Genomic DNA, 16,385 nt, shown 5'->3' on the forward strand with positions numbered 1-16,385 from the left:
ATCATTTTATTTTCCAAGGAGAATTACTTGCTTTCACATTGTTGTATTTTATAATTATTAATTTTTTTTTCCTTGTCGATTTCATTTTCATTGTTGCATTTTTATGCTCGTTAAAAATGCTTTTAACTTCCCGGTTGAATTATTTGCTTTCACATTGTTATATTTTTATAATCATTAAAAATTGTGTTATTTTCTAGGATGATTTGTTCTTTCATTGTTGCATTTCTATAATCGTTTAAAATTATCTTATTTCAGCGGTCAAGGTACTTGTTTTTCCATTGTTGTATTTTTATGATCGTTAAAAATTGTTTTATTTTCGAGGACAATTTTTTTTTCATTGTTGCATTTTTATAATTGTTAAAACTCCTTATATTTTCCCAGCCAAATTACTTTGCTTTTTAATTGTTACATTTTTATAAGCTTTGAAAATTGAAAATGCTCTGTTAAATCATTGCTTTTTTCATTGTGCAGTCTTTTTTATAATCGCTAAAAATCATTCCGTTTTAATAGTGTCGAAAATATAACATTATTTATTTTTGGATCAATTTATTCAAAATTTCCATTAAAGAAGTTTTAATTTCTTTCCAACCAGCCAGTTTTCAATTTAACTTAAGCATAAGGTAAAACATCTTACTTAGTGCTAACATTGCAGTCGACAGCCAATGAGCATTACTCAGATACATCACAAATATTTGTAAAATTTTAAAAGGGTTGATATCATATAATTGCTTTGCATCATTGATTAAAGCATTCGCTTGCTTTTACATAGGACTGAAAACATCTTATTTCTTATTATATTACTCATACATGCATAGTTGATAATTTAACTCTTTTCATTGCTTGTTTTTAATTATATTTCGTCAGTATTTCAATTCTCATTATTTTTCTTAGCTGGTGAGCCACCTGCTGTTGTAGAACATTTGAAACCTGTCACTTGTGGTTTAAGAAAACCTGCTAAGATGAGTTGCAGGATTACTGGTCTACCCCCTCCAACAATAAAATGGTAATTATAGGTTACTATAACGACGATCGTTATTGAGTACACTGATGAAGAACACATCTTTGTATTTTATTGAATTCAGTTTTTACTGAATCATCTCTTTTCTAAAACAGTACAAGGAAAACTCTCGTCATTGTTACTTATTTTTACCTTCTTCTTTAGAATTAATTGTCGAAGATATTTTAACTAATTATTTATCATAATATCGCAACCAAAATATAGGTCAGGGATGCCTTGATCTGTTTGAAAAATTTTATTAAAAAGTGTCGGGAAAGCAATTACCGTTAAGTACACAAACAGATAGGAAGAAACATCCTTTTTTTTTTTTTGCTATTCATTAAAAATTAAACTAATTACTATAAAAAAAAGATTTAAAAACTCAAAATAATTTTGCAAAAGATAAAACTTACTTAAAGGGTTGCAAATTATGATAAACGTATACCGGGCTTGAGTATACGTATATGTTACGTATATAAGAATATACGTCGATTGAATATACGTATATATGAATGTCTATTTATAAAATTCAATTTCCCCTGCATGTTTTTTCTCCGAAGAAGTTATAATTGATATTTTTTATCAAGTAATAAGGTAGAGGATTAAACATAAATTTAAAAATAAAACGAAACTAAAAGGCTGGTGGAAAAGCCTATGACACATTTTCTCAAATTTTACACGGAGAAAAAAATTCTGGTAAAATTACCGTATTGTACAGAAATAACAATTTTAGTAAAAAACATCCACATAATTATGGTAATGAAACTTAAAATTTAAACCATTCATTTGGTAATTTTTCCATTCATACGTTAATGGTTTATGGGAAATTCTGGCTTTCAAAATTATAATTCTTATTGCCCCACATTAAGTAAACAATACAAAACTGAAAAATAAATTTAACCGAATAAATAGTTTTTATGCCTTGCTCTGAGACATCATCACAGAATTATTACATTTTATCACGGAGTTATAAAACAACATTTTATTTTTAATTTTATCAAAATCATTGTAAAAGCACTTCGGTAAAGATTACCGAGTTTTTTGGTGTTCCCATAGAGCCGGAAACAAGGTAAATTTTACCATATTATGGTTGTTTTAACCAAACTTTTTTTTCTCTGCGTATTTATTATTGTTTTACATATTTAAAGAATTTAAGTAGATTTCTGTGTTTTTGATAAATATTATCATTTTTAGGTTTAAAAATGGTAAAGAATTATTAATTGTCAAAAATATTAAAACTACCTACGAGAACCAAATAGCAACAATGGAAATTGCGGATTCTACAGAAAAATCTGCTGGTAAATACACCTGCAAGGCCACTAACCATTTGGGAACATGTGAAACAAGCAGTGAGCTTAAAATTCAAGGTAAATTCTCTTATTTTATATAAGTATGTATTTACAAAATATACACTACTTGTAAAATTTACTTAAACTTTATTAAGTGAAAGAAATAATACAAAAAAAAAATTGTCTTATCCTTTTTTCATCCTATCAACTTAAATCTTGCAATCTGTTGTTCAATAAATCTTTCAAATTTTACTTTCACATTTTTAATAAATTTCTTAAATTAATGTAAAAAATTGTTTTACTGGAATATATTCATAATATATGAATAAATGCAAAGGTTATAAATATAAAGGATAGTAGATGTTAAAAATGATACTTAAAAAAGGAATTGTTCAAAAAATAGTTTGTTTTTAAGTTCAAATCTAATGTCAATAAGATTTCATTCCCCTGCAAGTAATTATAATTACTTAATTTATTATTTAATAAATTATCATCTAATTAATTGCACTTAATTAGCAATTTATTATATCTAATAAATTAATGATTTTTAATTTAATATATCAAGACATAAAATTGACAGTGTTTTGAAATTTAATAATAAATAAAAAAAAATTTAAAAGCTTTTTTCAAGCTATAAAATTTCTAGACTCCTTAAAATAGATTTTTTTAATTCTTTTCTGATAATGCTTCGATATTTCAATTTCCAGAATCACCGCTGGCGATATTCGATGAAAAAATGAAGAATGTCCGTTTAAAATCATTCAATGAATACGTTCTTGATGTGAAGGTTACCGGCTATCCTCTTCCCGAAATTGTATGGCTGAAGAATGGAAAAGTTCTCGAATCTTCGAAGCACACCTTGGTGCAGATACGTGATGATTCCACCACCATCACCATTCGAAGCACGGAGAATACGGACAGCGGTGTATATACTTTGCAACTCACCAATCCTGCTGATACTGTGAAATATGATTTCAGATTATATGTTCTAGGTAATGAATACGTTTTACAACAAAATAACATTGTATCATGCACCATGTTTTACAATGGTAACCATTATTAAAATCATATTGCCCATTTTTTCAAATAAGTCATTATTTACGATTTTTTTAAGGGGTCACAGTACCTTCACAACATTTTTTTTAAATAAGGATATAATCATTCATTTTGTGGATACTTTACATGCTCATTTAACTTATAATCAATAATTTAACTTCAAAAAGTAATTAAACTGTTTAATTTTTTTTAAATTTTAAAAAAAGTTTAAAAAGTTCAAAATTTTTAAATCTCTAAAGCTTTTTTCATTTTGAACATATTTTCAATAAATTTTTTTTCCTATTGCTTACAATATTCATCTTAACAATTTTGTGCATTTATTTGTTGGTATATCCATTAGAATATTTTTGATAGATTATTTTACAAAAATGTATAAAAAAAAAGGTTAAAAATTCCTGTTTGGTATATATAACATGTTGTAAAAATTGTAATACCTCATAAAATGCTTATTCCATGCAGAGTTTAAATAAGTGTATTATACTTATGATAAAAAAATTTACTTTAAAGCTTTATCTTAAATAGAAAAAATTCCTTAGGGATTTAATTAAGATTGAAACACAAAATTATCATCTATGAGAAAAAGCACTCTGAAGTCTGTCTGCTGTGCAAGTTTCTGTATTAGGACAATATAAAATCATTCATAACTTTTATAAAAATGTATATAGATAGATGATTTGTTTCAGTGAATTTGAAATAGTTTTAAGTTTTATTGTAAACAATAAAAAAAATCGATACTTTGGTCATTTTTTGGGTACTGTGACCCCAACTTCATTCTTGTCGCCTATTCCACAGAAACCGGGCCTGAAAATTTTACCTCACACCGTTAGGGAACTCATACTACCTTTCTCTTTCAAAAAAAAAGTCAATATTTACAAATTTTAATCTTCCTTCTTGATATCTATTTCACATAAACCATATTTAACAGCGTTAACTTATTGGATTATTAAAACCACGTTACTCTTACATAAATCAAATAAATCAACATTTACAAATTTTTAACTTCCTTATTTATATCTTTTCTTCCCAAATCATATTCATCATTAAAATCCTATACAATTTTTGAAATAATATTAACTCTCTTTTTGAAAAAATAAGTCAATATTAACTACTATCCTCATGATATCTATTCCACAGTAAACTGTATTTAACAATATTATTGGACATCTAATATCATCAATAAAATCATTTTACCATTTTAAAAAATCAAATAAATTAATACGGTCGATCAAATGGATCAATATTTACTAATTTTCTGCATCTTTAAATCTTTTCCTCCCAAATCCTATTTAACAGTGAAATCGTCTACCATTATTAAAATGAAATTATCTCCCTTTTTAAAAATAAGTCAATATTGACACAACTACCAGCATGATATCTTATTAAATAGTAAACCGTATTCAACAATATTATCGAATATCTATTATCTTAAATAATATGACCCCTTTTTTCTAAAAGTGAATCTTTACAAATTTTTAATTGTAATATCTATTTCACACAAACCAAATCTAAAATTATCTTTTACCATTTTCAAAATTATTTTACATTAAAAAAAATAAACATCGATATTTAAAAAGTGTAAACTTCATGATTGGTTTTCTTTTTAGACAAACCACTTCCACCTGAGGGCCCAATTGCATTCCATAAAATAGAAAAGAATTCAGTTACAATAGGATGGAAGCCTCCAAGCGTAGGCGCATCGGAGGTTGTTTCTTATATCGTTGAAAAATGCGAAACAAGAAGAAAAATTTGGATGGAGGTTTGTTTGTCATATTTTCCTGTTTAACTTCGTGATTCTAACGTGCCTGATTTTAATTTTGATCTCATGCTCTTATTTCTATAAACTACAAATAGTGAGCATTAACTGCGAATGAATTTTCCTAAAAAATGTGTACACAAAAGCTGTTATGATAACAAATAACTACACTATCTACCAATAAGTATTTGGACACTGCAAATGACTATATCTGCTTTCCTGAGATACGTCACGCCCTCCGCCGGTATATCGTGTAGGGAACAACATCGGCATTAATCCCATGCAAGATGCCTACTGCACTATTTTGGGTGCTTCCTACGTTGTGGCAGTTTTACGGGATGGACTCCTGTTACTTCCAGGACGACAATGTCAGCTGTCATGTTGCTAGGGTCACCAAGACTTGGTATGGTGCCACTGGGGTTAATCGAATGGACTGGCCTGCCCAGACCTGAACCCTATCGAGAACCTCTGGGACGAGTTGGATCGCCGAATTAAGGGGTGTACTGCCCGTTCAAAATCGGTGAAGGAACTTACATGTCTTCTCCATGCCGAGTGGTAGAAAGTACCACTAGCCGTCACACAAGGACTTGTGGAAAGTATGCACCAGTGTGTTCACGCTGTAATTGATTCTCGTGGAGGCTCTAACCATCTATTGATTATGAATAAAGTTTGTTTTTCTTTTCAATATCACGTGTCCAAATACTTATTGGTAGATAGTGTAGAATACTATATTGTTTTTGGCAACTTTCAGAAGTTTTATTTTCTTTAAATGTCTTTTTATAACCCTATTTATTGAAATTCATGGTTTAATATTTCATTACCATTTCAAAATTTAATAAAGTTTGTTTTAGAATAGCTCGTTTATATGTATAATAATCGCTTAAATCAAAATAAGTTACGGGAAACGATATCTTTAAAAATATTTAATGATTCTGGTAATGAAGGATTTTAATTCAATCTCGTAACATGTTTTTGTGGTTATAAGAAGACAATACTTCTATTTACCATGAGAAATTTTTAAAGTTTAAAATTGTTACATATTTTAGCGATCAGATGCTAGTTTTCCAATGTGCAGTTAGGAAATGTTATTTTGAAATTAATTTAATGCCTTTTTTTATTACATGTTTCGTATTTTAAGTTAAACTTTATTTAAAGCGTAAATATAGTAATTCTTTCAAAGTTTTAAGAATCCAGTGTAAGGGTCAAATTTTAGAGTAACTGGTTTAAAGTAAATGAAAAAGGAGTAGGAAGAAGAAAAAAAGAGTGAATTCTACGTTATAAAAATGTATACTGATTTAATTTCTTTTCAAGATTTTTTTTTCTATTTAAGAAAGTAATCTTTTTTTTTTATTTTGGTAAAAATATAATTTATTAATTTAGAAAATAGCTGTTTTCCTTTCATTCAAGAGATAGTTATTTGTGAGATCAAATTTAATAACACAGAAGACACTGCAAAATAAAAAGATTTTATATTATATGTTTTTTACAACTTTATATTTTAATTATTTCTTTATTGCTCCTTATTAAACGTTGGAGAAAAAAAATTTTAGGATATTTTATTTCATTCTCATTTTATCTCAATCATTCAGCTTAAAATGAGGGTCTGGCATTCTGATTATTTTAAAGGACTATTTTAATTTTTTTTATTCCCCAGGTAACCACAGTCACTTCAGATGTTCTCACTCAAGAAATTCAAGATTTAAGCGAGGGCATCGAATATGCATTCCGAGTCATAGCTACCAATGAGTACGGTCGCAGTGAACCACTGACATCTGATCCAGTCACACCCAGAAGTTTGTTCGGTGGGTCTCTTAACACGATATAACAACTATGACTTTAGGAAATTTTAGCAAAAATCTAATGCTTTCAACTCTTTTAGACAAACCTCATGCACCGAAGGGACCATTTACGACTTCCAACATGACGGACACTTCCTTTACCCTAAGCTGGTTAGCGCCAGATAACGATGGCGGATCACCCATCATCGAGTACATCGTCGAAAGAAAAGAGGCCACTCGTAAAGCTTGGCAACGGGTTGCAACAACAGACGGGAAATCTCTATCCATGGAAGTAACTGGTTTGAAAAAGGATACAGCATATCATTTTAGAGTGTGCTGTAGAAATGAGATTGGACAAAGTCCGTATTTCTCACCGGAAGAAACAATCACGCCTGGCCTTAAGATTTGTAAGTGTGATTTATTTTATTATTATTATTATTTTATATACTACAATATTCCGCTGATACAAGTATCATGATTCATATTTTCACAAAATTTAGTGATCTGATTTCCTTTTTCGAAAAAAAAGACTATAAATATTCCAATTTTTAACAATATAGTGGCACAGATTCGAATCAATACAATTACTGTCCAATTCTTATACCAACCACAATTAGGTATCAAAGGTGGTAAACGGATCACATGGGTTAAAATAGCCTTGTCATTCGCCTAATTTCGGGTAATTTGCATGATTTTCCATTACTATAAATGCAAAAATGGATTAGTTTCATTCAAAAGATCTTCCATTTCTGCGAGTTTGGCCCAATAATTGATTCCGAAGTTTTCATCGTCTTCTGAGTTTATTTCAACATTCCAAAGTTACGGAGTTATACATCATAGATAGCTATAAATCTTTTTCATTTTTTTTATTTTTATACTTTAAATTATTATATTTTCTATTTTTTCATTAAAATTTTTTTTCTTTAATCTAATTAAACCATTCTAAAAATGAAAATATTAAGAAACACATCCACTATATAGTAATGAATTCCAGAGCCCAATCTTATAACACAAAAAGGAAAAAACGAGTGAATAGTTTCTGAGCCATCGATTAGAAGTGGTTGAAGAATAGGTTTTTTAAACAACGCAATCGAAGTCTGTATGCCCACTTGTAACTCAACTCAGTACAATTTCAGTGTTACTTCTCTAAAAGTTAAATCGCGAAAAATAATTTTATTTCATTTTTTTTACACATTAAATACTTATAGAAATTTTAAAAGAGATACTTGAGTTAGTGGAAGATTTTAAAGTACACCACTTAATTATTGAAATCTCTAGATTTTAAAATGTTTGAAAACTCGAAATTGAAGGAACAACGAATTACACGAATTATATTGAACGAAGATTTTACATTGTTGTAAATAATATATTTTCGGGGAAATGATAACTCTACAAATTTTTAAATTTTGTGAATTATCCGCATTCAAATTATTTATAATCTGCTGTATGTATTAATTGTTATATCAAATGAACAAAATGAATCATTAAGAGTTATACCACTGCAAGAAGCAGGATTTTTATTTTTTTCCCTTCAAATCCTTTACCGCATATGTTTTTTCCCTCCATAGCACCGCCTTCATCGCCAGTTGGTCCTTTGGTAGTTTCAAATATGACCAATAAGACACTCACTCTTAGCTGGAAACCACCTGCAACCACTGGTGGTGCTGAGTTGACAGCTTACATAGTGGAAAAGAGGGAATCAACAAAGAAAGCATGGAACAGGCTTGAGACCCTAGCTCCACACATTAGAAGTTATACTGTACACAATTTAACCCATACAAAAGAATATTTCTTCAGGGTATTTGCTGAAAATCCAGCAGGATTAAGTCCTCCTCTGGAAACAGAAAGTCCAATTAAACTAACATCCACTACAGGTAAGATATTTTATGATGCAATTCATTTCTTTTTAAAATCTGCAATAAATTTTCCTCCTTTTTCAATGGTAGGATCGATTTGTTTTATAGTAGTTCAAAGGAGTTAAAATTATAGCGTACTTACTACTAGTAGTCTAGTAATAAGTACGCTATAATAATGAATTGCATCGCTATACATATGCTTCGCTGTACATACACTATAATGATGAATTGCAAGTTCACTATGATAATGAATAAGTCAGTCTTTAAGTGGCTTTAGACAACATTGCATTTCGTATTATTACTTTTTTATCTCTTTACCTCGATGCAGCAAATTTCAGAAAGTTAATACCTAACAATTGTTGAGCATCAAAATTAATCTTTTATCTAACTTATGTTGTACTGATATAATTTCGTTATCAAGAAGGCAAATAAGAATTGAATATTTTCGCAAACTTGTATGCAATATAATGCATAAAAACAACCCAGTTTTCAAGAAACCTTTCTATTTTGTTTCTACAAGGCTAAAGGATACTACACTCGGGGAATCTTAAGTGTGTGATGTCTTGTCTAAAATAGCTTAAGTTTGAAAATTAGCAAAAAATTTCATTTTATATAATTTTTTTAGCCAGTAAACGTGTTAGAGAAAATATAATATTTAAATCAAATTCAAATAGAGTGTTGCTCATCGCAAGAATTAGGCACATCAATGCTGAAGAACTTAATACTTGAAGGACCATACTATGATTTTTATACATCATCTGTCCCTCTGCAATTTGGTACTTGCAACTTGAGAAGAAGACTAAGTGATTTGGCCCTTGTGATTTAATTGGATACTTGTAAGCGGCGTTACGCGCGTGTGTCAAACTTGATTGGCTACTGAATCGTGGCATAAACAAATGCCACGATTGACTCTGAAAGACGCCGCCTGCAGGTATCCAATTAAGAGTTGAGAAAAATTATTGTCAATATGTAACGTAAATAACTTATCATGACGCCATCATGAAATGTAAAAAACTTTATAAACTCAAAAGTAAATTTTGATAATGCAACTATTTTTTTTATTTTATTGTAACGGCAGCCTGTTTTAATTTTGCAATTAAAAGCATTGTAATTTTTTTTCTAAATAGAAGATATATTTTTTTCAAGTTTTTAATTTGTTCAATTATCTTACTCCTAACTTACTCTTTTATTTCATTATTTCTTTAACAGATTCGATAAATTATTCAAATATTGAGCTTTTCCTGTGAATTTCAATGTGTTTGCAATTATCTTATATTTATTATTTAATTAAAAATTTCATTGGTTATTTTTTATCATTAATTTTAATTAATCTGTGTTAAATTACAAAATCTTGATGAGAGCATGTTTATAAAAATAGAATAAGTCTTAGTCGATGAGTTAGTTTTGAATCTTCTAATATCCTATTTTTTAAATTTTAACGTAGAACGACCATCTCCTCCAACTGCTCCGCTAGAAAAAGTGGTTACTGGTCCATCCTCTATCATGTTGGCCTGGGGACGACCGGAAACTGATGGCGGTTCACCCATACTGGGATATACAGTTGCTTTGAGAAATGTTCGAAGAATAATGTGGATGGAGGTGAGTTTGGAATAATTCAGTTTTAACGTTTCTAACTTTTTGTTACATAAAACTTTAACTGTCTTGTCATCATATTAATTGTTTGTCATACCATGTTTACATTTCAACGTAACATTAGCATACTTCACGAGAATTAAAGAGTTTTTATTTAAAGAAGTCCTTAATCGTTTTTTTTTTGTTTTTTTGTTGTTTCACATTACTTTGGCGCTTTTCTGCAGAAATGTTACGCCATTATTTTAGGGATAACAGGAAGGCTGGTGTTGATTTTCATCGCCACTGTCTTAATCATTTCGCTAGATTCAGTGTCATTATTGACAATATTAATGATCATTTCATCGGATCAGATTGTTGAATTTCGTTTTCCTAAATGTTCGAAGCATAAAATTCAGATTTTTTTCCGGCTGTAGTTTTAAAAATAAAAATGAACTAGAACAAAAAAAAATCCTTGAAATATTTGATAGCTCGGTTAAAACGAAAACTCGGATAATCTGGGCTCGGATTATCGGGACTCTATTGTTCTCATTTTTGAGCAAAATGCAGTTTCGAAAAGGATGTGACGTGTGAGAGTGGATGTGACGTGCTGCCTGCAGGATACAAACCAAAGAGCCACCGTGATCGTAGTTGGATGTTTTAACCACCATAAATGTACAACCTAATCCAAGAAGAGTTAAGAAGCTATAGATAGAGGTCGTCGCAATGACACATCATGACCTACTAATTTCCAGTTTCAATGGAACAAAGGGTTGAAATTTGGAAAATATAGTCCTAATAGCTTAGTCAGTAATATTAATTTCACTTTTTCGCTTATGTCGCTATATCTTAAAAACTTTTAAGTGAATAAAATATGTTAAGCTTCCTAACACTTCCTAATCTAAATTGTACAACTGTGGTGGTTAGAGCATCAAACTATGAGGCCGAAGGTTTTTAGTTCGAATCCTGCTGATACCTGACGAACATCCTTCTCTCATCTCTCACTTTCATCTTTCCACATCATTTTTGAAACTACGCATTTTACTCTAAAAATGAGTACATACTATTTCAATTTTGAATACACAGGGAATTTCAAATTCGACAATCAATTGTTTCGGAGCTATTTAAATACATTTTAGTTCAATTTTGTGAAACTTTTTTAAAACATGAAATCAGTTCCTTGGTCACAAATTAATATCCAAGCGGAGAAATAAATATAAACGCAATGGAAACACCAGTGAAAAAGATGGTATTAAAATATCAAAATCGATTTGATTACCCAATAAAATTTGGAGACGTTTTAAAAATAGCCTTTTAACCTCTCTCTTCCCTCCAGAAATCAATTTTTTTTTTCATGTTTTAAGTCTTACCTATTGATTATTCGACTGATTTCGATAGCGTTTTTGTTTCTTTCCCACTAAGGTATTCGTTTGAATCAAGTTAAACCCTGATGTCTTAGTCGTTTGATTTTCAGCAGCTATGGTTGTTTCAGGTTGAGATACATTTTAGTTATATTTGAGGGGACGTAGCTGAAGAAAGATTTAATTAAATCCATTAAATTTTAGCATTTAATGTCTACATATCTGTGGCTGGGTGGCGCAGTTGGTTTATCGTCGGCCTTCTGAGCCCAAGTCTGCGGGTTCGATCCCCGGCCCAGACACCGGATTTTCGGGAAGCAGAAAATCATCAGCGGCCATGTCGTATGATTATGCGGCACGTAAAAGATCACTCGAGTGCCTTATTGGCTCTTGGCATTTTCTGTCAAAATTAAATTCCTAGTGCACTTTAGCATCTAAAATAGAGTCTCGGTGCTGCCATCTAGTGTGGCAGAAACTAGACGTCCAAATCAACATGACCAACGGTATCTCACCCATTGTGGTGGTCCTGAAAGAGTGGATACCACCTCTGGAGAACAACTAGGTCTGCTCATCGGCAAGACCGATTGTGAAGCTCATTGGAAATTTAAAAAAAATGTCTACAAATCTATGCAGATATAATTTAACAGATTCTTGAAAGGGGTACAAAAGATAATTGAATTGAAAGGAAAATGGACTTGGAGCAATTTAGTGATAAGCGTCACTTTTAACAAATGCGGTATTTTTGAATCCAACTCTTGCTATTTTCCCAAGGGAAAATACTTCATAGAATCTTTACTAAATGAAAGCACATTATATTAAAATATCTTATCGTTGTGACGTTTTTTTGTTTTATTTATTTATTTTGTTGACAGAAGCGTTCTCCCGAACAATTTCAAAATGGAGCTTATCCTTATATTTTCCCAAACAAATCAATTGATAAATCTAATTTCGAAAATGGTAACACTAATTTTAAAAGTTAAAACACATCTAAATATTAAAAAAATATAAAAAATAAAAATAATAAAATAAATTTGGAAATAAACTAGTACAAAGTAAGCTAGTTTTAAGATTTTTATGCACTTTGAAGAATTCTATTTTTCTGATTTTAGAATTTTATATTTATATTTTACAAATGTTATTTATTAGTTATAGATATTCAATTGTTTTATATATTTTAACTAAACAAGTATGTTTGTAATTATGCATGGATTTCCATCATTTTACAGGTTGGACAAGTAGACGGAGAGACGCAAAAGATACAAATAAAAGATTTACAAGAAGGTGCCGAATATATGGTTCGAATAATGGCAAGGAATGAAGTTGGTATCAGTGATCCACTTGAACCAGAAGAATCGGTGAAAGTTATTCGACCTGAAGGTAGGTGGAGTTACAGTTCTTTCCTTTTCCAATAATATTCAACTTCACTTATAAGATATTCACAAATTTTATACAATTTAAAAAAAAAAAAATTTGAATTTGTATTAAACTCTAATGATGAAAATTTTAAAAAAATTGATAAGTGAGATTTAATCCGCTTGAAAATATGTAATGAAACTGTAATGGGTGTTTATTAACTATTAATTTTAAAAGCGGTCGATACATAATATCTGATTTTTATAGAAAAAAATGGTAACTTCTGTAAATATCTAATATCTTTTTGAAATTAGCCCTGAAAATCTTGTTTATTTATGAATATTCACTTAAATAACTTAAATGCGATATTTTTTATGCTTTTTTTTGTACTTACATTAACCACTAATATTTGCATACATTTTTAAAGCTTTTTTATATTTTATACAATTTGTTAAGTTTTTGCAGTGCATAATGCCAAATTTTGCTTCTAAATACAATATTGTTACTTCCAATTTAATTTCGAATAATATTTCTTGTAATTTTTTTTTTACATTTTTACTAATAAAATAATTGAAATATTTTTGTCTAAATCAAATTATTTTGTCTACATGCTCCTCATAAAACTTTATTCTTTTTGAAGCGTGTTTAAATTAAAAACAGTCCATTGGAGCATTTTTCATCTCTTCGTTAAATGTTTGGATATATTTCATATTTTTGAATTCATCCACAAATCTTTGAGTTATTTCTTGAATAATTTTTTAACTATTAACACCTTAATGCTCAAAAAGTAAAGCCTGTGCTGTATAATTAGAGAATGTTTGTCTAAAATAAAATAAGTATCTGAAGTATGTTATTTAATATTGATCCAATTCCATTTACTATAAAAACTTAGTTATAGCCACAGTTTCTAGTCATACAAGTTAAAGTAATTGTAAAACTAATATTCCAACAGCATATTTCTGCAGCTAATGAGAGTTTCAGAGCCCACCACAATTTCACTTTAGCGCTATAACATCTCGAAATGAACAAATATGAAGTCTCCAACTATTCAAATAAAGTCTTCATTTATGCCGAATAAAATTTAAGGACATTCATTCCTAGGCTAGTCTAAAATTTTAACAGTACGAGATGACTAAACCTGATGGTAGTTAAAGGGATAGAGCGTATGCCTCCCATTGAGGTTAACCTGGTTCTAATTCCAGCTGTGGCCTGTTAAAATAAATTCTGCTCTCGATTTGCCCAGACCACAATGCCGTTGTAAAAATATCCTCACTGGTAGGAGGATCATGGGTTAGAATGTCCTTATCGTCGCCCTAAACATGGGATGTTTTCGTGGTTTTCTTCACCATGTAATGCTCATGCTGGCTAATTTGATCACATAATCCTCCACGAAATCTAATTTGTCCCAATGATTGATCCAGGAGTTCCTTTGTCTTCTGAGTTGGATTTAAAATTACAAGGCTACGCGGAGTTGAACATTGATAGTCGTAAACTCAGAATTGATCCTGCCATTCAACACCGGTTATAAAATAAAATAAAATCTCTTCTTTTATATTCTTTAGTGGTGAAAAATAACCATGCGTAAGAAAGTAATGTAAGAATAAAAACTAGTACCACTCTTCATAATAGAATAACTTGCCATGACTGTTGTCTAGACAAAACTGTCCAACTGTATTAAAACAAACCCCCCAAAGATACCATAAGGTTTATGTACAGCTAAGGTTCATCCAGATAAGGTTCAGCGGAGCAACGCAGGTATTTTAGCTGGGAAATGGCGTGATGTAAACAGAATATTGGCAGCGCGAAACGTGATATGAACAAAAATTATGCGGATGCAAAACCTTAATTCAACATATTCCTTGTAAGCAAAATCCTACTTCACAAAGTCTCACGAAGGGGAAATTATTGTGTACAAAATAGCATCGTAATAAAAATAACCACCATATAGTTGCGAGGAAATTTTGACCGTTTATATCCATTAGTTAACATGATTTGCATAAGAGGGGTTTTATTTGCACAAGGTAACAAAATCTCGCGTCAGGAACAACACGCCATAAATACTACTTTTTTTTGTTTGAGGCTTGTCCATGCCTAACAAGTACACAATAGACTTTGTGACTACCAATAAAAAATATTTTTTAATTAGAGAGGGAATCTTTTGTACTCGGACACGGCACTATTCTTGATAAATATTCTATAAACCATACAGCATAGACAGTTAATATTCGGCTATTTAACTGAAGTTCCTGTTTGTTCCCACTAGGATTCAAAGAGTCTGACAAACCGGACGTAGATGAGAAGACCATCTCAGTGAGTTATAGCACAGAGACCTCCTCATCTTGGATGCGCGAGGCCAACGTGGAGCCCCTGCTACGCAGTTACACCAAACACATACTCGCAGGAAGAAATGAGTATTTCTTCCGAATATGGCACCTAGCAGAGACTCTTTCGAAATAGACTCAAAATGTTTTTCTACTCACATTGTGATACATTGATGAATAAAAATCTGGGAAATAACTAATCATTTTTTTTTTTTAAATCGCTGCGGTACTTTTAATATGGCTAAAAGCATGCTATATGAGAACGTGTTTTGTAAAAAAAAATGGCACCAGTACTTTCCCTGACGGGTGGGCATGTTTTAAAACTAAATTTAATTAAGTTAATGCGAACTTAATATTTTAACTAAGCAAAACCTATCTTTAACAGATATTCGATACAAGTCCATGGACAAAACTTGCTCTTCCGGTGCCATAACAGAATTTAATTTTTTGGCAGCATGTCTTTATTCTATTCGAACATAAATAAACAAGTTCTTCTCAGGGCTAGAAATAAGTCTATTTTTTTACATTATTAAAATGTATTAAGGAAAATTACTATTTGAATAGTATTTATGCAACTTAAAGCCGTTTTCTCCCAGATTTTGGTTCATTAATTATTTTTTTATATATTTAGGCAGCTCTGGTAGCGCCTAACCCTGTACAAAATGTGTAAAATATTTTTACTGAGCCTTTTTGTGCTCACTCTATTTTTATCAAGACTTTTGCCAGTATTAAATGGTTACTCGGAAATGTACCATTTACGATATAGAGAAAAGATACGTCTTCTGTGTACACACTTGTACTTAACGATATTTGTTTTCGTTCTATGTTCCTATACATCAGTATGGAATATTTCCAACTGATAGAGAAACTAATATATTCAGTGTTTTGTTGATTTGTTGTTAGAATCCCTCCATCCCTGTGATATGTGGTTGTGATGTATTTTCTGTCAAATAAAATTAGTCTATCCTGTTTAGTAGGTTGTTTTCTTCATTTGAAAAACACATGTCGATTTGAAATTCAGCTCATCCTGTAACATGTTGCAGAACAAATAAATC

General features: G+C 30.3%; 1 protein-coding gene across 1 annotated transcript in view; it reads left to right on the forward strand.

Moving 5' to 3' along the window:
* The window catches only part of LOC107439667 (titin), a gene marked incomplete in the record, with an annotated part of 381,506 nt that extends 365,203 nt beyond the window's left edge, over positions 1 to 16,303 (forward strand). Inside the window, 10 exon segments of the mRNA XM_071183739.1 lie at positions 892 to 1,003; positions 2,192 to 2,364; positions 2,994 to 3,278; positions 4,947 to 5,098; positions 6,750 to 6,897; positions 6,975 to 7,280; positions 8,442 to 8,747; positions 10,174 to 10,328; positions 12,883 to 13,033; positions 15,273 to 16,303. Of these exon segments, the coding sequence (XP_071039840.1) occupies positions 892 to 1,003; positions 2,192 to 2,364; positions 2,994 to 3,278; positions 4,947 to 5,098; positions 6,750 to 6,897; positions 6,975 to 7,280; positions 8,442 to 8,747; positions 10,174 to 10,328; positions 12,883 to 13,033; positions 15,273 to 15,466 (1,982 nt within the window).
* Positions 16,304 to 16,385: the final 82 nt, after the last annotated feature.

This window comes from Parasteatoda tepidariorum, chromosome 7 (genome assembly GCF_043381705.1).
Source record: "Parasteatoda tepidariorum isolate YZ-2023 chromosome 7, CAS_Ptep_4.0, whole genome shotgun sequence".
Taxonomy (NCBI): domain Eukaryota; kingdom Metazoa; phylum Arthropoda; class Arachnida; order Araneae; family Theridiidae; genus Parasteatoda; species Parasteatoda tepidariorum.